The sequence below is a fragment of the Pavona decussata genome, unplaced genomic scaffold, assembly GCF_977016875.1.
Source record: "Pavona decussata unplaced genomic scaffold, jaPavDecu1.1 SCAFFOLD_602, whole genome shotgun sequence".
In the NCBI taxonomy this organism is placed as follows: Eukaryota; Metazoa; Cnidaria; class Anthozoa; order Scleractinia; family Agariciidae; genus Pavona; species Pavona decussata.
In genome coordinates, this window is record NW_028145860.1 from 2,113,581 (window position 1) to 2,137,211 (window position 23,631).

A 23,631-nucleotide genomic window follows, 5' to 3' on the forward strand; every position below is an offset into this window, starting at 1 on the left:
CAGAACCGGAAGCCATTCAACTGTTCGCGCCGTTTTCTTGCTTGTTTGACTGGAAGCGCTGCCATATCATCTGCAAAGAAATTGTTTTGAGCTACAAAATCGATGGAAAACCTAAAGGCTGGTTCACACGAGCAACGCAAACGCAAGCGCAAGCGCAAGAGACGTTCACACAAACGCTTAACACAAACGCAAGCAGAATGAGATACGCACGCGCATTTCAGTACCTTAAGATGGCGGCAGATGGCAATCTCGTACCCAGAGTCCTCAGCTGACCAAAAAGCCTGAAGACTCTGGGTACGAGATTGGGCAGATGGCGGCAATCTTGTTCCCAGAGTCCGCGTTACCCTGAACAGCAGTCGGGAAGCAAGGACTCTGGGAACGAGATAAAAGATGGCGGACGAAAGCGATGGTTTAGGGTTGTAAATTTTCAGTCGTCTGAGCTAGATGAAGAGGACTTTAATACAGACACTTGTGGGCGATGGTGGAAATAATGCCTGTAGTAGCTCCACCGTCGGAGGCGAGGTGAGTGTAATTTGTCTTATTTGAGCGAAACCCGCTCAGTTAAGCAATTGCAATTGCACAGTTAATTTTGACATTCGTAAGTGACTATTTCTTCGCTGTTTACAAAATTCTGTTATTTTCCCTTTGAAAACTAAGAAGCAAAGATTCTTTTGACAAAGTTTGCGGTGTTCTGCCAAAGTTTTAAGTTTTTGTGACAACGAAAGCTTTTGTACAATAATAAACGCCGACGCGATTCCGGCCGCGTTCACAGAAGATATCGCGATCGCTTACTGTACTGTCTTTGATTCCTTTTGTGAATGCCCTCTAAAATTATTATAATAGCAATGGAGTTGATGTTCTTGGGCGTGAATATGTTTTGGCCCTTCTCAGAACTCATTTAAGGTTTGGGCTAAAATGAGCCTGTGTCGGGCCAAAAACATATTTACGCCCGCGAACATCAACTCTATTATTATATTAACGCAAATCTACAATTAAAAGTTAATCGAGGTTTTCATCTCGCTCTTTAAAAGTGGTTTTGAAACCTAATTCCAAACTAAAGGTAAAGAAAAGTCTAAGTCAAAACTGAGGGGTAAAAATCTTTTGGAAGAATCTTTACCAATTAGTAATTAAACTTGAATCAAAGCTCACATTAATCCAGAGTTAGCTTAATCGGCCTTTGAACAACTGGGCCCAGAATTTTAAGGAGCTTGACTTTAACGTCCATTCTGTGAAATGACTCCACAGACATTACACCGTTCAGAAATGTTACTAGGTCTTTATGTTTAAGACAATTTTTTCATTTTATCTTTTTATCCTCTTACTCCTAAATATGACTATAAGTGTACCATTTAAATTGGAGCTTAAAGTTTTATCTTGTAGTTTTTGTAGTTTATGCGACACCACGGCACGAGCACCGATTGGACAAAAAAGTTCGCGCCGACTTTCCATGATCAACAAGAAGCTGTTTACAGCTTAAACTCGGGCCATACATCACTGCGTGGTGCGTAAGCCTACGATCTTTTAGCAGTGATAACCTCCAGCATCGCTAACTCCCCAAAATTGATAGATACAGAGATATAGTGAGGCAATAAGTAAACACCAGTCAATGTTCTGCTGTTTATATTTATAAATGAAATACAGGGGGAAAGCATTCGTTATTCACCTTTCATTTGAAGGGGAATAAGTTCTATCACTGTTGTAGATTGAACGCCCAGAACTAGAGAGTTAATGACCTGACAGTTTATACCTCGATCTGTCGCTTGTATGTTGTAGCTGACGATATAGATCACTTTCTTGGCCACTCGACATGCCATCATTGCCATCACCTTTTTGTTCTAACGACTCCAGAACTCTCTCTGCGCTAAGAGCAACCGTTCGCGAACGCTTCATAGCTGACGCCATTTTGATTCGAAAGAACAGCGACTCGCAGAATACATCGGTGAAAGGGAGGGGGAGCGAGGGAAGCGAGAAAAATGAGGGAGGTCGGGGCTCTCCCCTCCCCTTCCCCGATTACGGCGGCCACGCAGGCTACGCCGTGAAGGCCACATTCAAGTGTTCTACGCTTTCGACTCTATCAAGTCTTGTGGTGATCGCTGGCATTGTATTAAAACGCAAACTTTTGCAAAAGTTTTCCGTCATCACTGTTCAAGTCCGGATATTTACAGGTCTAGAGAGAAATGATTTAGAGTTGTCATTAAGAATTTCCGAGATACTTCTCGGAATGCCAAAGTCTTATTTTTTGTCATATGTCTTGCATCCGCCATCTTGTACATGACAGGTCACTTGGTCATATACGAAGTCTTATGCGTTATCTCTTGGACAATCGCGACACAAAGAAAATTGTACATAAAGAGAGCGACCAAGAACTTAACTCGGTGCCTCACGGCCCGAGTAATTATCAGTGGTCAAGTGAAACCCAAACCAACCATAACGCGCTTGCACGCATTTCCCGCGCTTGATGCCATTTACTTGAAATCATTGTGATTGGTTCGTCCTTTTGTTTACGTTTGTTCTGATTGGTTACAGTTATTACTTTGGTTTACACTCGTACTCCGCTCAAAGCAGTTGTCAATAAGGGCGGGGCGATACCATTTTTTTCGAATCGATCCGATACGAGTACGATATCTTTCCGATATTTGGCAATTTTTTCGATATGGATATCGATTGATTTCGATATTGTCACCTATCGATATCGGCGCACCCTCAGTTTTCAAATGAGTGTTGAAAGTAAGGTGGGACTACTTTGGTTTCACTACAATCTGAATTGATATTAGCATAAAACGCGATCATGGTTTACTCGTGCGCGTTTTTCCGAACTTGATATTTCATGTCGTGGCTTCAAGTTCTAGTCTCTCTAATTCATGCGTTGTGTTGTGTTGTTTTCGCCTCGGTTGATTGATAATCTTGTACTCAGCTATTGTAGTGTATTGGGGAACGAACGCACACGTCAGAAATCCTTCAACTCGTTGCATAAAACTTAACGGCGGGCGTAAATGCTATCGTCAGACGTTAAAATACTGAATGTGACTGGGATGAAGGTCTGCATGGCATTAGCAGTTAGCCCCGACGTTAAATTTTATGCAACTCACCCCTGCTCCATTCAATGACAAGCGAGCGAGCGACTTTGAGAGAGTCTACATTTATTAATCCAAGGGACATTCAATACAATACAATGGCCAAACGCCATCGCTGAATTCATGCCTAGGTACAAACGTGAGTGACGTGACGGTGAAAAACTAAATAAGGGGAAAGAAAAGGTACAATCTGCAAAATTTTCCAAGAAATTGAAACTGCAAGGACTTGAAGCAATATACTTACAAATCAGGGTCGTTGCCAGGGTTTTTTTACAACAACAGAAAAAGATGCGTTTACAAATTTATCAGGATTAGTGTGGGCGGAGTCTAAGTGTTGAGTCTCTGGCAAGTTACAAGTTACTGAAAGCTACTGAGCAGTATTTCCTGTAATAGTGTTTGTTATGCTGTACAATTTGGGTTTTTTAATTCAACTTTAATTTTAAGTTCGTTTCACGTTACCAAGCTCCAGACTGTTTGCGGTAGAATGTGTTAGAATTGATAAGGCAAGAAGAACGCCTCGGGCAATAGAAAATAGTCGTTAAACAGGAAAAAAAAGTGTCGCTTGTTTTAAGAAAATTTGGGCGAAATAAAAAAAAAATGTTTAAATGAAACAAAGTAGTTTTGGTCGCTCATTTCCGTGTGACGAATCTACAGATGTCTGGGTTGTCCGTAATTTCACTCGCTCCCCACGTGGAAATTTTAACTAATATCGTGTCTCAGAAATGTTTGTGTAATGAAACTGCTCATAGTTGCCGAGTGTCTCGTGGAAGCGCCCTTTTTCCGGTTACTTGACATGTGCTAAGGTAAACGACATGCATAAATTTAACAAATCCGTACGTGCTTCGGATTAAAATGCACAACAACACTTTAAAACAAAAGATTACTTAAAACAATACGAAAAGCAGAATAGACGACAATATATTTTCTCATTTTTGTCTAGGTTCGAAAACGTCTGCTTTCCTTGTCGTGTCAAATGCTACTCGCATACACGTAAAAAAAATCAACCCGACATTCGATTTATCCTACACTAAACTTCTCAAAATATTGATATGAACGAAGTGATTATATTTCAATTATTGTAACCAGACCAATTAAATTTTTAAATGAAGTTTGTATTAATTATTTTTCGTGTCGGATTCTTTTTACTTACAACTGGAATTATTCAATATCTAGTCTATGCATTTTAATGTAGGCAAACATATTGAATTTTTTTTTTAAGCTGCCCTTATATTTGCGATCATGTTATTCCGGCAAACCGTTTAAGTCATTGCTTGAAATCCGAAGTTGGCCCATTTAAATGAAGGCTACCCAGATATACGCAGTATTTAGCAAAATTTTACTTAAGATTATTTTCCTATTTTAAGAAGTTTTAAATCCTCCTCTAAAACGTCTATGTGGGCACCTGTTCTGTCACGTGTTTCGTTCAATAAACACGAGCCAATTGGACGGCGAACATCACCAAAACATTATCTATGGGTCTATATTGGAAGGATGGCCACTTTGCCGACGTAAACTCTACGAAATCAAACTTCGTTAACTAACTTCAACAAGCGGTAGGGAGTCGTATGCTTTATCTTAACTCGAGTGCCCGCTTGCAAGCGCTGTTTCACGCCTTCAATTACCATAAGGCTCTCGCTTATTATAAACGCTATAATCGGCGACTTGCATCGTGGTAGAGGTTCTCCAGCGCAGTGTCATTAAAACCGGCGATGAGCTGAGCTTACAGTGGCTCCCAGTGGGTGAATCATGGCACGATTGAAGTCTTGAACCAAAACATTCCAACTCAAGAAAATTTTCCGTTTTGATGCAAAGCTGGTTACAGCATCCTGCGAGAGGTGACACGAAACCTTCTGCTCTGAAGCAATTTTGGATTCCGCGCTATCTTTCACGATGAAATAAGAATGAAGACATCATCGGCGGGCAAAGATTTTGGTTTGGATGCAACCGCAATCGTTGGATGCGGAATATCGCTGTTCTTCTGCGTTATATCTGTGGTTGCTTTCATATTTTTCAGGTGATAAGATTTGTGTTGTTTTATTTTTACACCGAAGACAGTCCCTGGTATTCCATTTAAAATACATAGTTTAATTGTGCTTACGAAACGTCCTCCTTATAAAAATCGTTTAGCACAAGCTTTATATTGCTCTTGAAATGGCAATTTCTGCGGCAACATAACTGAGAGATAATTTCAAATGAAACGTTGAATGTTATGAAATTTGCGGTAGGTATTTGCATTTGTTTAAATTTGGATTTACTTTTCATAAAAATAGCGATTAAATTGAGAATCAAGCAAGTTCCGTTTCTTTCGAGGTGATCAAACGAAATTTTATCTCGAAGACTTTCTATTCGCGTATGATTGATAACTGTTGAAATAAAACTTGTACAAGTTAGTATGCAGATGACGACTATACTAGCTCGTAAAATCGCCATCGACTATACATTTGCAAATAATTTGACGATAGATGTTGTATTTTAAAGTTAAACCTTATTCTGGAAGTGAGCTGAACAAATATGGTTGGATAATAAGGCGAAACACGGTAATGACTTGTTACGGCAAATGCCAAATTCATTCAAAGACGAAAACGCGAATTTTTATTTGGCACTTCATGCTAGGAAGTCACGGACAACGGAATCAAAGTATCACGAAATTGAATTTTTCGCCGTTGCCGAGGATATTTTGCATTTAACTTAGCAAAATACATTAGCGAGGCATTCAGAATATACCGCAATACTTCTCTTTGAAAAGCGAAGGAGGGAAGAAAAGATAAAAGGACAGTTTTAATTTTTAATCTTCTCTCCAGGTAAATCGAGGTCGCATACATGTATACATATTCAAAACAGAATTTTCAGTAAGCTATTAACTAAGACATTAAATATATTCTAACTTCAGTCATTCACAGCACCGCATCTGTATCGAAAGTTCTTTCGAAAATTTTTTTTTTTCTTGTGTCTTATGCCTCTGTGTCTTGCTTTGGCTGAGAACCGAGACTTTCATTGACCGACAGAAGCAATTGAAGCGGCAATCCGGATGCTAATCAACCTTCCCTCTCGGAGACGATATTTTTGTCTTAACGAAAGCTTTGGTTGTTTGTTTAAACAGTATCTTAGCCGTAATTTTGCCATCTGTCGATTTTTCCGTCTTCATGTTCTTTTTTCTTTGGACAAATGAGAGGAAATACCTACTAATTTACTAGCAGAATTTCCGCGATTGTTCGCAAAATGTGCCCGAGGCAATGCGAGGAAAATATACATGGCAAATGAAGGCAAATTGTAAAAGATTTCAACGATGTATTTTTAAATAATTTAGCGGTTGATACAACGTGGTTGAGCACGCGCCTAAATTAGCATTCGAATGCCTTTTCTTTTTTTAAGTTGTTTATTTACTATTAACTGTTCGCAGCTAAATTGGATATGTCTATGGAAAAAAGATAATCAACCAAAATATGTCTATATTAGTATTATAGCTTTGGCGATTGCCAGTGGGTGTAGTTTTGAAGAAATTGCTTTCGAGAAAACGATTCAGTCTTTGTTTACTAATACCTTTCTGATCGGAAATCCTAAGCCGTTCGTTAATGGCGTTTATATCTTGGTTGATATTATTACATAAGCGGAGAACTCGATTATTTCCAGTTTTGTCGATTGGTAAAAAGGCATTCGATTCTATCGGGGCGAATATTTTTTAGTGGAAGTGTTTTCTTCCATGCAAAACGTATTGGAGCAGAGCCAGGCATGTTGCTTTCGGAAAATTAATGTCCTTTCGAGTTCAAAACAGGGAAGAAGCGCTAAAAAAAGAAAAAGAAAAGATTTTACACGTACCGGAAGAACTAAAAGCCCCATTGTCATAGTGTTTGCCTCGATAGCTTTTATTGAATGGTTCGAGCCAGCTTGTACAGCGCAAAAAAAAAAAAAGAAGAAGAAGAAGAAGAAGAAGAAGAAGACTACAGGAAAGGGATACTCCATAGTTTCGTTTTGTAGAACCACCTGTACAGCATAATCAACAAATCGTTGAAAATATTAAGTTAAAGACAAATAAGAACCCAGGAAAGTCGTGTCACAGAGCTCTCGATCAACTCAAGGGCCAAAAAAGCTTAAAAATGAAATAATCATTGTGAGACAGAAAATAGCTTTACCAACAAACAGACAGGCGAAATGAATTACTTCCGAACAGAATTTACCATATCAAACAAAACCCGACTACCGGACGGTTTAAATTTTAAAGACATTTTCCCTGCTACTGAAAATTGAATTTATCTCATTCACTGAAAATCCGATTGGTGTGTTATTTTATTCTTAAATTCACATGGAGCTGATATTCGTTAGAAAAAAGTATTTCGTGATATAAGGTGTTGATTTTTATTCGCCGTGAATTCTCTTAAAATAAATTAAGACGCCTTTCATAGGATTATTGTTCAGTGCTCAGACAATTTGATCCGTTGTGTTGTTCGTTTTTTAATGCTCTTCGGACAACCGTTTACAAAGCCTATAAATTTTATTAAAGTAAGTATGACAGCACGTGACTAACGGACAAAGATTATTAGGTCTTATAAGGGTAGGGGTACACATGAATTTGGATGGAATTTTCAGAGGTTTAAGGAAGGGATAGAAGAAAGAAAATGATTTTTGGAACACTAACAGACAGTTGATACCCAAGCAAGAGCACCCCTGGTTGCCAGTGGACTAACTTGGTATCCGTCTATTAATTATTAACTACAAATTCTAATTTTAAAACTTCACTAAATCTTCAATATTTCTTATTTCTCTTAATTTTACTACTCTTTTGAGAAAAACTATCTCCTCCCAATTATACCTAAAAATCACCCAAAAATTTACAAAACACCCCAAAACATTGATTTTGTAATGAGCATAGGGCTTTTGTATTGCTTGAAACGCGAACGAGATATTTCGGTTAAACCGATTTTAAGCGACGTGAAAACGGCTTTCATGTAGACCCCCGCCTTAATCAAATTACAATTTTCACTGAAGCCCCAACCGCTAGTGACGAGAGTCTAATTTCTCCTTGCAATATACTAATGTAACACTGGCATATGGGTAATGAGAACAGAGACAATGATCACGAAAGGCAAGCCTTATTGATCTTTAAACAACTTCTCCCAAGTGGAACCAAAAGAAATCTATTGAAACCAGTGAGGAGAATTTGTAAGTTGACGTCGCGGCTTTTCATTAATAAACACCTGGGACATAGGTGAGGCATGCGCAGAGCGGTTCAGATCAAAGCTTACACAAGATAAAGTAGACCCACAACAGATGCCAAATAGTATTGTGGATACTCTTTCGAGTTTACTCAAAGATTCTAGATCAACAATTTCAAGTTACATTCTACCACTTGTATTGTTTAATTGTGCGTGTTGTCAATTCCGCACATGGGGGGAGGAGATTCCAGTACAATACTGATGAGGGTGGCCATTCTATCTTTTGGGGTTTGGCACCAGCATAGAGGACACAGTAACCTCCGGTATTATTATCCCAGCATTTTTTAAAAACCGTTTTTAGGGATTAAGACAGTAGACCCTTCTCCAAAATGGCGGCCGAAAATTCAAATAAGTTAAAATCAAAAACGTATACCAGCACTAGAAAGAGCACTTTTACTTTAGTAACCCTGCAAAGTTTCAGCATATCAGATGTAATATCAGCTGAGAAAATGTAAGTTGAAAGATGAAAAATTTACAGACGTTTGTATGACTGGGGGTATGACGTATACACCCAGTCATACAAACGTCTGTAAATTTGTCAAATTTCATCTTACATTTCCTAAGCTGATATAACACCTAATATGCTGAAACTTTGTAAGGTTACTAAAGTAAAGGTGCTCTTTCCAGTGCTGGTATCAGTTTTTCATTCAGTTCAATTTTAATTCATTCAAGTCTGTTGTACTACTCAAAATCTACTCGTGACATGTTGAATACTGTGTCTTCGTAAAATTAAACATTAGAGGAGTATTTGAAAAATAAACTAGCTGCCCTGAGAGTCATTGGTTTGTTTGTGAGACACTTTTAACGACAATTTATACAAAGATCTATTCTTTGTAAATGATTGTTGATTTTCTTAAATTTCTAGACCCCGAACGGAGCCGTTTATGATAAAACAACACCTGACCTTCGCTGTGGGACTCACTCAAATTGTTCTACTTCTCAGCATAGCTGCCTACAGGGAAAAGGTTAGTTTGGGGTGCAGAATCCCGCACAGTCACCTTAAAGGGGAAGTATCATGGGGTTTTTGGTATCTTTTGTTAAAAATGACGAAATATTAAAGACCTTCAATCAGCTGCCAAATAATTCTAGAATGACGAGAGGAAAGAAATCAACTCAATTCTTGAAAGGGACAACTCGTGATCTGTTCTAGCGCATTTTGGAAACAAAAATACGAAAACTTGAAAAACATTAACCTAACATTTTTCAAGTTTCAATCCATACCGGCCTACTCTGTCTCTGGCCAGAGGCATTAATCGACAGTTTTGTTGCACTGGGGTGATAATTTATTACAAACTTGACAATTATTTCTTTGTCTCTGCCGACAGAAAAACATTTTGGGGTTTTGAAATGACAGCAAATTTTCGTGATACTTCCCCTTTAAATAGACTCACCTTCAGGTAAACAATGTGAATTACTAAAAACTGACTCACTGGATATCGCAGTTCAAGACTTTTGTTTGGTTTAGCGGCCATGGTATATGATCGGGAGCATCAGTATACAATACCCCACACATGGTAAAATACCCGTCAGGGAGAAAAGAAAATATTACTAAATCAGCAGGATTTAACTTTTAACTGAAACAGTTATTCCACTCGCGCTTGTTGGATACGAGATGATTATAGCCAACTTGGCGCCGCACGCCTCGTAGGCTATCTATCGTCCTGTACCCAACGTGCATTCGAAGTTGTGGAATAATTGTTAACAAGTGTTTAGTTTACACGGATAATAGCCAGCAGGCCTGCACCGTTTGCAACGTGTCACACTATTGGTCAAAAGAACAAAAGAACAAACAACAGAATAATGCTCCTAGACATAAAAAGCAATGCAGCTGCTGGTTATCAGGGTCCAGTGAAAATAGACCGCAGAACAGGTGCAGGCAGGTTGCGCCATAATAGTAGTATCATGAGTGGGTGTACGTGCGAAAACAACAATCCCTCTAACTTACAACTTAATCACCGAGGGATTTACGCTTAGTAAATTCTAATATAAATTAGCATGAATTTGCCAGTCTTCGCCAGACGCCCTCTTCGCAAAAAAAGTGACTGCATCGTGGCACAAACAGTAACTGTACCTATTCTCACAGTATTAATGGGTATTTTCTTTTTTAACTTTAGGAGGGATGCAAAGTAATGTCAGTTGTTCTTCATTTCTCCGCTACGTCTTGTTTCGCTTGGTGTTTAGTGGACAGTTTATACCTGTATTTCAATCACACGAACAGCGCACATCCAATGAGAAAGAAAGCCTATTATCTTTTATTTGGATGGGGTAAGTTTTTGTTGAGCATTCTGTAGTGGCGGTACGAAAGCAGAATATACCTGTATTTCAATCACACTAACAGCGCACATCCAATGAGAAAGAAAGCCTATTATCTTTTATTTGGATGGGGTGAGTTTTTGTTGAGCATTCTGTAATGGCGGTACGAGAGTAGGGAGCCAGGGGACATGGATTTGAAACCTGAGAGAAGATACTGACGCGAGACGGTTGGGAAATGAAATCGATAACGAAAAGAGAAGGGGGTGGGGAGGGGTGCAAGGATTTGTAACAACTGGTGTAAGAACGCGGTAATCGAACCCCCTCCCTGCAAATTTGATCAACCGACAGAACTACCGGTCAGACGGGAGCAAGTCACGGTGGTAATTGCCTGGTGTTGTCCCCCATTTCCTTACTAGGACTAACGCTCGGTCGTCAACTGGAAACCTTATCCGAAAGTTCATGCAGTCTGAAGCCTTCGATACTTACTTTTCTCAGTTTGAAGACGAATTCAGTACAGTTTTTCTTATTATTCGTTTGTTTATAATTTCTTTCAGGTTTTCCAATAATAGTATTAGGAATGTCTCTAGCTATTGGACTCACCTCGAATGAAGGTTCAAATCCATTGTGAGTACGATTATTGATCGACTGATCCAAAAGACAGGCAGTCGATCATTTTTTCGTTAATTAATTGCTTAATTAGTTCGTTCGTTCCTTCGTTAATTGCTTCCTTTGTCCCATTACTTCCTCTTCCCGTGTCTTCATCCTTTAGCGTAATCATCTTTTCATTCACCCACTCACCCGTTTTTCCGTTTATTCATTTTGATCCTCGCTCGTTTGTTTGTTCCGTCCAGTCAGTCTTCCAGACATTTAGTCATTGCGGCAGTCAGTCGGTCAGTTGGTAGATTCGTCGGTCACACAGTCCGTCAGCCACTCAGATAGACGGCCGACCAGTCAGCTAGTCACTCGGTCATTCATAGGCTCGATTTCCGCCGCTAACTCGGGTCTGGGAGGAAAGCCCGGACCCGAGTGAGCGACGGAAATCGAGCCTAGGTAATTCAATCTCTTGGTGAATCTTTCAGTCAGTGAGTCAGTGAGTCAGTGAGTCAGTGAGTCAGTGAGTCAGTGAGTCAGTGAGTCAGTGAGTCAGTTAGTCAGTTAGTCAGTTAGTCAGTTAGTCAGTTAGTCAGTTAGTCAGTGAGTCAGTGAGTCAGTGAGTCAGTGAGTCAGTGAGTCAGTCAGTCAGTCAGTCAGTCAGTCAGTCAGTCAGTCAGTCAGTCAGTCAGTCATCATTACCCCTTTATCGTCGAGGCAAATAAGCAAGCAAGGAGATTGGCTATTCAAGCAAACAGAAATGTTGTTTATACCCTTTGTCACCATGGAAAGAATACGATCAATAATTGTGATTAGCCTGATAATAAACCTGTCGTAATATCGTTTACAGTAGTCTGGAGCTGGCCACAGCTTCTTTATTGAAATCAAGATGATATCTACCATTGTTTTCTTTGGTTTCAGATTATCCCTCTACTCTTGTTGGCCTTCTGATCGTATCGTATGGACTTTCGTTATTCCATGTCTTCTTATTGCTACGGTAATAACCTCTGTATTGCACTCTTTGAGTCCATTTGTCATGACTAGTTTTGAAATATTTTGTCATTTCTCGAACTTCGATCGTTTTTGGACGTTCAATGCAAATTCGTAAACTATGCCACATATTCGAAATCACTCACTTCCCACATCAGCCCACTCACAACCATTTGTTGTCAGAAATTGTAATGGTTATGATTAATGTAACAGGACTTTGTATCGTGCAATTCAGTCTGTAAACACTGACTCGTGATGAAACAAATCGGGCTCCAGCCACGCGGTCGTCCGATCTTGTTAATCAATCGTGTGATTTCAGACCGAATTAGACTCCACTCAGTCCTGTTACCATTATCCGAATCACCAGGACAGTAGCACGAAGAACATGGTGACCGCAGAGATTAGAATGTCCCAGAAAAATATTTCCCCCGCCCCCGATGTTCAGCTACCCTGCTAGCGGAGGTTTCTTTCTAGCAACTCTTTTAACATGGAAGAAGATGTTCGCGTCTCTAGTATTTCGCGTAGTCGGCTTGTTTTAATCGGGGAAGTAAGCTGCAAGCCGACTACGTGAAATACTAGAGACGCAAACGACTTCATACATGATAAAAGACTTGCCAGAAGAAAACCTCTGCTAGCAGGGTAAAGTTCAGCCGAACGAAAACAATTATTGAAAAGGGTCGCTGACATTTTTTCGAAGTTTTCAGGCGTAGCTGAACTAGTAAGTTTGATCCAGGTCTGCTTAACATTGTATTCTTTTGTAGCTCAACTTGATGATTCTATGCACAATTCTTCACCATCTAAGACAACCTTCTTACGATATCTGCGCCAGGGCTGTTCTGGAAAAACGATGTACAAGGTAAAAACTTCTTAAGCTGGAACGATTTAAATTTTAGTATAAACCACATTTAAGAAGACTATTTCAGCTGTTTTTTTTTTTATAGTAAGAAACACCTTAGAAAGGCAAAATACATATTTGGAGACAGTGACCCAGATTCTTTTGCGCATGCGTCAGTTTTGCGCATCAAGGGATGATTCGGAAATTCTGTGCTTGTTTTTTGTTTAAAGACGGCGCCTCGTAATTCAAAGGTATTTTTGCAAAGCTTATGACTATGTCGGAAAGCATATCTTCTCAGGTGTAATTGGAATCTAAACAGAAAATTGGAGGTTAAATCTTGAAAATGTATTTTAAAGCTTTTTAAAATTATTGTTGCTTAATTATCTCTGAAACATACGTGGTTACCCCCAATTTTATTTTCGTATTCTAACATAGCCCTTGATAGGGTCTGCTTTTTCCGCATAGTCATAAACCACGCAAACATGCTTCTGTAACAGGAGTTACTGTCATTAAACTGAAGTACAGCCCTATTGCATGAACCAAGATTGGAAGTGAGTTTTTTTAGTTAAACCAATTTTTTTTCTCTTCGTCTTTGTTGTTTTAGGTATGGCCTTCGCACCAATAGCATTCTGTTACTCGGCCTTTGCCTTGGCTGGATATTTGGCATTCTCTCTTTCTTTAAGGTTAACAATGTTCGCTTTCAACTCACTTTCGGTCTCATAAACGGTTTGCAGGTGGGTAACTGAAGTCATTCCTATACTGTAGTTAAAGTCAGAAAAAGTCTTGGCGCTTAGCAGACGCTTACTTCCATTTTCTGAAGCGGAAATTAGCCAGTATAATTCGTTTGTGTTTGCTCAGGTACAATTATCCTGCAAACTATTTGATAACCACCAATAGCTTAAGAGTCAAAAATGTAACTTACTAATACCTTGAATCTGGTTAGTTTTAATACATCCACTAAACACGTTGAGGTGTATAAAGTAGAAAAATGCTGGAACCGTGACACCAGAGAAGAAGGTGTTTCAAACTTTTATTTAGGGTTGTAGTTAGTTGCACGTTACTCACCAGCATTTTTAAGTCCCCCCTCCCCTCCCCTCCAAAATCGATACACACTGATTCTCTCTTGATAGAGCGGTTTTCAATTGAGTGTCGAAAGTAATTTCGCATTTGCATGCTTTGGTTTTGCATTACTACGCTCTGTAATTGGTTAACAAAACTCGCGCCACTTTCTCAATTAACCAATGGGAATCCAAACCAAAACCAATCGTGTTTTCACCGCACGCGTTTTCCCGCGCTTGGCGCCAGTTACATGAATTGGCTTCGAATTCTGATTGGCTCGTTGTGTTTTTTACAGTTGTAGCGATTGGCCAGAGTAATTACTTTGGTTTTGGTTTTACGACACTCAATTAGAAACCGCTCTAATTCCATGATTTATCGTCTTTAATTTTAATGGTAACTATTTAAGGTTTCTTTATTCTTTCTTTTCTAGGGAATATTCTTGTTCTTCTTCCACTGCGTTCTCAATATCGATGTAAGTAAAACACGCTTACTTTTTACTCCTTTTCCTTAATATAAATGACCAGAGTAATGTGGTCACCTAACTTGTTCATTTAGTGGACTCATCTTCAGCATTGTTCACCTTCTTATGGCCCATTTTCAAAGTCTGTTTCAAAGTCTAGTTATCCCTCATTTGATCTATGGTCTATCGGTCTACGGTGCTGTTAGATGCAGAGCTTACTACTGTACAGTGTTTCCTGCCGACCGGTGTCACCAGCGGAGATTCATATCTAAAGTAGTTAACATCTATGATCTATTTGAAAAACAAGATAGGAAATTTTCGACAAGGTTAAACAGCAAGACAAACATCCTCTGAAAAACCTTATGCCTAAAATGAAGGTCATAGAAAACAATCTAGGACTCAAATCTAGTCACCGGCCGAAATTGAACACGGATCGAGTGAAGTGTTTCTATTTTAATCGCCTAATTTTTAAATATAACCTAGCTTTGTGAATTTATATTTTTAATATGATTTTGCGCTGTAATTTTTAAACTGGAAGTTTTGTTTTATTATTATTATTATTATTATTATTATTATTATTATTATTATTATTATTATTATTATTATTATTTTAAATGCCGGGAGAATACTCTCTTTATCAGTCTATATCACTAACTGAACTATGCGTTAAAAATTCTCCAAAGTACTCTAACTACGAAATGTTTGTCTTTGTCTCTGTTTTCCCGACACTTGTAGCCTTCTGGCCTCTTGCCAATCCACAATGTGTGCGGCAACGTTGTAACAACCACATTCATCGCTATTTTTTTCTGCAGATAAAAGATTATTACCCATCCAGGATTCATCGCTGTAGTCACGAGGATGGTTGTTTGACTGACAGGGAGCGCAGTAAAAAAGGCAACGCGCAGGCGCAGGACCCATTGGTAAGCTTCTAGTGATCACGTCATCTACTCGTTCCCAGTGCCTCCATGTCGTTTCTTTTGGTCAGCTGGGCGCTTGCGCACTCAGCACGTAAATATGGAGATCCAGCTGACAGTTAAGCGAGATAACGTCTTAGTGTTGCCCCGACTTTATTGATCTGTTGCTAATTCAAGGCGGACTTTCCTTCTGCCATGCATTTACTATACCCGGGCTTTCAAAGACAAATTTTCTTCATCTTACTTTCCAGACTAGAGCAGAGGAAAATGAACGGATTCAGGCCAAGATTTTCGTATCTGAGACAGTTTCTTGCCTCAATATTAAGACACTTGTCTAGACAATAATATTAAGACAAAAGAAAGTGAGAAGTGATCATCGCAGTGAATTTTCCAATTTATGCAATTGGAAATTGGAAGCCTGAAAAAAATTCAGGCTTCAACGGGATTCGAACCCGTGACCTCCGCGTTACCGGTGCGATGCTCTACCAACTGAGCTATGAAGCCGCACATTGGGAGCAAGGTCAATTGTAGGTTCCCATTTTCCCGTGAGAGGAGTGAAACGATGTAAAGTATATGAAATAATTCATATATGAACTGCGGATATAGATGAAAGTGAGAAGTGATCATCGCAGTGAATTTTCCAATTTATGCAATTGGAAATTGGAAGCCTGAAAAAAATTCAGGCTTCAACGGGATTCGAACCCGTGACCTCCGCGTTACCGGTGCGATGCTCTACCAACTGAGCTATGAAGCCACACATTGGGAGCAAGGTCAATTGTAGGTTCCCATTTTCCCGTGAGAGGAGTGAAACGATGTAAAGTATATGAAATAATTCATATATGAACTGCGGATATAGATGAAAGTGAGAAGTGATCATCGCAGTGAATTTTCCAATTTATGCAATTGGAAATTGGAAGCCTGAAAAAAATTCAGGCTTCAACGCCCGGGGTAGTCAATCGATAAGAATTGATATCGGAAAATCATTCGATAAATCGATCTCTATCGATAAATTGAACTTAAACGATATCGATTTTATCGGTCAATCGATAAAATTCGATACTCACACGCCGACGAAGTGTTAATGTTATCGATTTTATCGGATTCATCGATCTTTGTTGAATCGATAAAAATTATCCTGTTTCCGTTGAAGGAGCGTTTGATTGTGACTCTTTAAATGTAGATTTGAAAAGCGGCGATGAAATGATTTGTTGTCAAGCACTGTACAAGAGACCAAAGAGACTGCATTATGATTTTCTTCCTGATTTTATTGTTCGATTTACCGGGTTCGATTAGAAACGTAAACTATTTACTCAAAAAATCACGAAAATCTGTCCCTTTAAAGACTGGGTGAAAGAGCAACGAGCGTGCGATTGTGTTACATTAGCAAATAAAAAAAACAGTGGAATAATCAACCAGGGATCTATATCGGATTTCAAATACAATACACCCTGAGTAATACTAAACGTCTGTAGAAAAGATGAAGCAATTTTTATCGTTTAACGATCAGGAAAGTTGTTATCAGTGTCTCTGCGAGTTCTTTAATATCTTTCGGTGTTTCCGTTTCGAAAATTGGAACGATAATTCAGTTTCGATAAATTCGATATTTATCGATAAAATCGATAGCCCTGATTCAAAAATCGATAATTATCGATTACTCACAACGAAATCTTTTATCGATTTTTATCGAATTTCGAAAAAATTAATCGATTTTTATCGATTGTTATCGAATGCTATCGATTATCGATATTATCGATTGACTACCCCGGGTTCAACGGGATTCGAACCCGTGACCTCCGCGTTACCGGTGCGATGCTCTACCAACTGAGCTATGAAGCCACACATTGGGAATTTTTTTTTTCAGGCTTCCAATTTCCAATTGCTTAAATTGGAAAATTCACTGCGATGATCACTTCTCACTTTCATCTATATCCGCAGTTCATATATGAATTATTTCATATACTTTACATCGTTTCACTCCTCTCACGGGAAAATGGGAACCTACAATTGACCTTGCTCCCAATGTGTGGCTTCATAGCTCAGTTGGTAGAGCATCGCACCGGTAACGCGGAGGTCACGGGTTCGAATCCCGTTGAAGCCTGAATTTTTTTCAGGCTTCCAATTTCCAATTGCATAAATTGGAAAATTCACTGCGATGATCACTTCTCACTTTCATCTATATCCGCAGTTCATATATGAATTATTTCATATACTTTACATCGTAATATTAAGACACTTGCCTCAATATTAAGACACTCAAAAAACATGCCCGTATTTCTCATGTCTTTGCACTGGCAACGAGAGTAAATAACAAGATACGTGGCTTATCACGTGGTATGAGCGTGATAGTGGATATCTGATATGTTATGGGTCCCTTTTAGGCGGGGTCTCGGAGGAAGATAAGCAGCAGAAACCAACCTACAGAGAACATTCCTTTAATATCTGTGAAAGCGCAAACCACACAGGTGAGTCCCACGGGAAAAGGGACAAAAAAATCCATAGGAATTTCTTTCTGAGGCTGAAAATTTTAAATCTGAGGATTCACAATGAGCTTTCTATAGTTCCAAATTTCCATTTTCCGTTGTTTAAGTGCTGTTAGTAGATACTTTCAGTAACTTTACATTTGCTAAACTTGTTTACGAGAAAGAGAGGGGAAAAAGTCTGAAAACGAGTCAAATTGCAACAGCTTTCAGTAAATATATATGACATCATGGTTGGCAAAGTTGAGTATAAAAATTTATTTCTGTATCAGGGCGCAAACTGAGACACAAGGCAGTAAAATTCAGTGATAAACTGTGTTTGCAAGGACCACCGTGACAAAATAAAAGTACCGGATCCTGTAGTGAAGGATCTAATCAGCAAAAAAATTGTAAAGCAAATAATCTAACAAAAGAGCAAGGCTGATTTCACGGTCAGGGAAGTATATTTTCCAATATTTCGAAAGGCACGGCCTTTCTTCTTCAGGGTATGTTTGAGACACAAGGGACCCATTCAAACGCCTGGGCAGAGGGACATTGTGAAACAAAAAGTTGTATCTTTGCCAAAAACGCCATAACGGCATAAAGGGCCAAACGCCCGAAAGTCCAACGTAATAACCACACGGCAACCGCGCTCCAAAAAGTATCAGTCCAACATCTAAGCAATTTCAGATAGTAGATAATCGTCACTAGCTAGCAGGGGCAAAGCAAATGTCTAACGTGCATTTTCCCTCGCTTAGCATCAGTAGAAGGTCTCTCCCGCGCTTGGCACCAGTTGTATGTTTTCCCACGCTTGGTACCAGCAGTGATACCAGTTGCAAGTTTTCCCGCGTTTGACACCAGTTGCAAGTTTCCCCGCTCTTGGCACCAGTTGCATGTTTTCCCGCGCTTGGCACCAGTTGCAAGTTTTCCTGCGCTTGGTACCAGTTGCATGTTTTCCCGCTCTTGGCACCAGTTGCGTGTTTTCCCGCGCTTGACACCAGTTGGATGTTTTCCCGCTCTTGGCACCAGTTGCGTGTTTTCCCGCTCTTGGCACCAGTTGCATGTTTTCCCGCGCTTGGCAACAGTTCCAAGTTTTCCTTTACTTGGCACCAGTTGCATGTTTTCCCGCGCTTAGCATCAGTTGCATGTTTTCCCGCTCTTGACATCCACTGCATGTTTCACATCAAGTCCTGATTGGCCAATTGAGTTATTTGTATTCTTATGTAACGTTCTCTCTAGGACGAAAACTCGTCTCGTTCGCAGTCTACCGAACCAAAAGGAGAGCCCCGGTCACTTGAAGTCACAGCGGCATCAAAAAGCGAATCACAACCAGCAGAGAAAAGGGTCTCAGAGGAGAGAAAGGCCTCCAAACCCGATCATGAAGCTTATCCGAGTCTGCCAGGGACACCAGAACCGCACATACCTGAATTCGAAATCAATACCAAACAACCAAAACGAAAAAGCTTACCACCCGAGCTTGTGAGTAAAAGAACTAATGAAGAGGTACAGACTGGCAAAGCACTAACTTAATTTATTTAGATTCTAATAAGTGGCGTTTTTCTTGTTGTTGTGTCATAAGCAGGCGATGAAAGGCATCGATGATCCAGTTTGTTTAGTATGCTATACTCAGTAGAATGTCTTTTAAAAGCAGGTTGCTTCTGTAATCAGGTTAACAAGCTTATCAAAAATGGCAACGTGGGAAGAAGGATCCGTTAAGCTGGAATATGAGAAACTTGACGCTTGAAATGGTCCGTAGCTGATTGAACATGAAAAGTTTGAACTGTTGCCGCCATAAAATTTGGTGCAGTGAACCTCAGTTTTGATTTGTTTGTCTATGGTGCATGGTGAACTTAAACGTAACTTCTTTTCGTGTTTGTAATCGTGTTGTATTTTCAGGGTGAGGTGATAAGCAAATCGGTCCCACTATCAAACTTCTCAAACTATAAGACGCCAGCTCACGAAACTGAGAGCAACCCATCCTCGCCAACAGAACATTTAAAAGTAAGCAAATTTTTTAGACGGTTAAATTGTCTTAGACTTCTTTTACTATCAAATCATTTTCAAATGAAAATTGACGTGACTTTTTTTTTGTTCAGGTACATCAGAGAGTAGCGAAATCTCGCAGTGAACCTGCGATCCCTCCATATGTTGATCAGCGGAAACCTGAGCAAAAACTGCACTCCAGTCACGTGGTCAATAATTCTGATGCTCGTAAACTTAGTGTCCAGTCTTCCGCGTCCGTGACAGGATCGTCAGAGAGAAAGCCAAGGCGATCTTCCCGAACGACCCAAGGCACTTCATTGAACGAGGTACGGCAGATTAAGACAGCGATTCTTGATCCAAATTGTTTCGTTCCGATCATGACACGATAAACTGGAACTTTCTTAACCAAATCTGCAGTTAGCTCTTACATTGAAAGGACCAAGAGTGAGTAATTTGGATGTAGAGCGGAGAGTTGGATCTTTCCGCTTACAGTAACCTTTACTTTCCGACCCCTTCCCCTCCTTGGTGATTGCTGCTTCGCTAACTTTTTCTATTGCAAAGGCTCACGCAATATGGCGTTCTTTTTCACATTACTCAAGCTTTTCGCCGTCTGTCCACTATTCTGATAGTTGCTACAAATTTACGCTTTTGTGAACCAATTGAATCATTAACCAGTTTCGTTTTACTAGAGATACATGATCAGACCTTGGGTGAACTTGGGCGAAATGTTCTAGTTCGTTTAGTGCAGTAAAAACCCGCAAAGATAAGAAGTGGATTTTGCCAAAATACACCATCAGGAAAGAACAGCACAACTGTTCTTAGAAAATAGATAAAAAGGGAAACCAATCTGCTTGATAAAATGCTCAAGTGTTTGCCATGATTTCAACCTCCGAGGAGGCACCAGTCAAGGGTAAAGGAAGTTAGCAAACCTGTTCACAGCAAAACTGTTAACTCTAATCTTGAAATAATAGGAAAATATCAAATGATCTGGAAAATACTGCCAAAACTATCGATTAGGAAATAACAACTAAATCCTAAAATTATACTCTAAAATACACCCCTATGATTAGCTTCACAACAATTATTATGGGTCCAATAATCTTACTGAAAATGAAAAAACAACAAGTAAGCAAGTAACAATTAATTATTTACCACATAGTACTATTTCTGTTGCACAGAATTAGTTTTTGTATTCTACTATTTGTTTCCAATGGCTCCAAAAATACGCTAGGGTCTGCACCGTCCAGTGTTTTCTGACCTTTAGTAATTTTTCACTTTTTCAGGCTAAAGTGGTTCTTATTTAAAAATGATGCTTTTTTGGCCAAACCTCAGCCTGGAGGTTCTTAATCTGCAGTTTCTTATATGCGGGTTTTTACTGTATAAAGACGAGCTGAAGATGGATAGTTCGTTCATATGGCCGACTATTTTCAGGAATGCGTCGTTCAAAACGCGCCACTGAAAAGTACGAAAGCCGAGGAGGGACTTCCGACTTCCGAAGTCGAAGTCGACTTACGAAGTCCAAAGTTCGGAAGTCGGAAGTCCCTCTTCGGATTTCGAAGAAAAGAGTTCGCTCGAAAGCATTAACCGTGTTGTATCCAACTTTATACTAAAGAAACTTCGGGACGTATAACCAGGCACACTGCATAATTTCTCCCAAATTTATCCCATACGTATCATGTGCCTCTAGTATAAATACATACTGCTGAGGTGAGCTGGATAAGTTCTCCAAAATCGGAAAGGATTTGGTCCATAATTGAAGTAAAGCAAATGAGGAGGTTTACTTATAAACCTGTCTGGGACTCTCAGTAGGATCACTGTGATACTATTGGCACATGTAACCTTGGTATCTTTGTGTTGTTTCAGCTGGAGAGCTTGTTTTCCAATCCAGTTTACATGAAACCCCAGAGACCATCAGTGTCCAGTCTGTATGGTACAGGAGGAGGGGAAAGAAAAGTGTCAGCTGAGGTAAATCATTTATTAAGAACGACTGAGTTAAACCAACGGTCTCGTAGGGAAGTGGTCAAAACTACTATACTCGAACAGGACCCACCAAACCCCAAAATAGATGGTGGTCTCTGCCTGCACCCCCTTCCTCAACCTCAAAAGGTGTTGTCTTTATTGCATAGCCACCCCTCTATCTAGCAGTAGAAATGACACTGAGATTCAAACCTCGCTTTTCTTGTTTATATAGCAATGCTGACTCTTGTGTCAACTCAAATTTTAAAGGGCAATAAAATTTTGTCGGTAATGTTCATGAGATCGGTAGTGGTGTCTTCGATAACCCCCCTACCCCAGACAAGGTGGGTCCTCTTCGAACAAACTTTGTATGTCCAGTTCCATTAGCGATCGTATTTAGCTGAGAAAGACGTTGATAGACTTCAGTTGATAATCGGAACTAGATCCAAAAATTACTTCTTCCCGGGAAATTCGTAGACTGCGTACGCAGAAGCAAGTCATACATCTTCACGGTCTTGGAGCCGTTCATAATATAAACTGTTCTGCAGTCTGTAATTTCAACTAAAATACTCTGATCTACACGTCACTAACACCACATTGCACGCACGTTTCAACCATTCATAGAGTGAGAAAGCGCGAGCCCAAAGTTCAGAAAGTTCGTAAATAGACTCGATAATATGGAGTTCTCCAGTTGATCGAAAGCTCATCTCAGTAAGCGATGCTCTAAGCCAATCAGAAGTTGAAGAAATGTTATTGAACCAGCGTCACCCAAGAGTAGGAATAAGTTGCATCAAAATGAAACATGACTTCGGTTTTGGAACTGACTGGTGGAAAGACTAACATCCTCTGTCGATTAGTGCCTCTTGCCAGAGACAGAGTAGGTCGGAATAAATTGAAACTTGAAAAATGCCATAGGCTAACGTTTTTCAAGTTCTCGCATTTTTGTTTCCAAAATGCGCTAGAACAGATCACGAGTTGTTTTTTTTCAAGAATTGAGTTGATTTCTTTCCTCTCGTCATTGTAGAATTATTTGGCAGCTGATTGAAGGTCTTATTTCATCATTTTTGACAAAAGATAAAAAAAAAAACTCCATGAACTTTAATATCGACATGAAAGAGTTCTTTTAATGTATCGGTTTCTCTTTTACAGACGGTTCATACGCCTGGCTCAAGAACGTCTTCACGAAATACAGAAGAAACAATGTTGTAGAGCGACAAGCCAGAATACGAATTTTAGCGAAGACGGATTTTACAGAGAAGGCTAATTTCTCATGTTTCGCACAAAGAAACCGTGGGACACTAAAGACGTTGCAAACGACGTGCCATGGCAAATAGTGACCTGACGTTGAAGTCATCTAGTGAGAAATGAGTGAAAACAAAGGGGAAGCACAAAGTGAACACCACACGGAAGACTTCAGAAGTTAATTGACAACCCCGCCATGTCTTCCCCACCAACCCAGAGGACAGTTTTAAAAAATTAAAAAGAACATTAGCTTCAACTAAAAGACTGGTGTTTTGACACACAGATTGCAGTAGTCCGACACTATTGAGGAGAAAAATGAATTTGGGTCGCCGGTTCATGGTTGCCAATTCCGAGTTGCTTTGAACCTCATTATGGAAGCGAGGCTTCGCACGTTGTTTTTGTTATGAAGATAAGTCTTCATTCATATGCAAACAAAACTAAAAGCTTTGCACTTAACCTCGCTTTCGTAATGAGGTTCAAAGCAAGTCGAAAATGACCTATTATGAACCTCTACCTCTTTAGAGATTTTCGGGAAACCCATTCATCATGAAAAAAAAAATGAAAAAAGATAGGAGGCAATGGCATGACCCCATCATCAGTTGATCCAC

The 23,631-nt window shown here is 39.6% G+C and overlaps 1 protein-coding gene and 2 non-coding genes across 6 annotated transcripts; 1 reads left to right on the top strand and 2 right to left on the bottom strand.

Annotated features, from left to right (window-relative positions):
- Positions 1 to 368: 368 nt before the first annotated feature.
- LOC146449330 (uncharacterized) lies at positions 369 to 23,593 on the top strand. 4 transcript variants are annotated; one of them, XM_085101797.1, is made up of 15 exons: positions 369 to 522; positions 9,150 to 9,249; positions 10,399 to 10,549; positions 11,092 to 11,161; positions 12,050 to 12,125; positions 12,880 to 12,974; positions 13,558 to 13,687; positions 14,443 to 14,484; positions 15,285 to 15,392; positions 17,765 to 17,848; positions 19,082 to 19,345; positions 19,739 to 19,843; positions 19,939 to 20,151; positions 21,689 to 21,790; positions 22,931 to 23,593. In XM_085101797.1, the coding sequence occupies exons 1-15, from the start codon at positions 479 to 481 to the stop codon at positions 22,988 to 22,990; spliced, it is 1,644 nt and encodes a 547-aa protein (XP_084957923.1). In that variant the 5' UTR covers positions 369 to 478; the 3' UTR covers positions 22,991 to 23,593. The 4 variants fall into 4 exon arrangements, with proteins under 4 accessions (XP_084957923.1, XP_084957921.1, XP_084957920.1 ...); XM_085101795.1 differs by lacking the exon at positions 369 to 522 and adding an exon at positions 4,506 to 5,088 and having other exon boundaries at positions 19,082 to 19,321; XM_085101794.1 differs by lacking the exon at positions 369 to 522 and adding an exon at positions 4,512 to 5,088.
- Trnat-ggu (transfer RNA threonine (anticodon GGU)) lies at positions 15,818 to 15,890 on the bottom strand. The gene has a single exon. It is a non-coding gene; the product is annotated as a tRNA-Thr (tRNA).
- On the bottom strand, positions 16,068 to 16,140 carry Trnat-ggu (transfer RNA threonine (anticodon GGU)). Its single transcript has one exon. It is a non-coding gene; the product is annotated as a tRNA-Thr (tRNA).
- Positions 23,594 to 23,631: the final 38 nt, after the last annotated feature.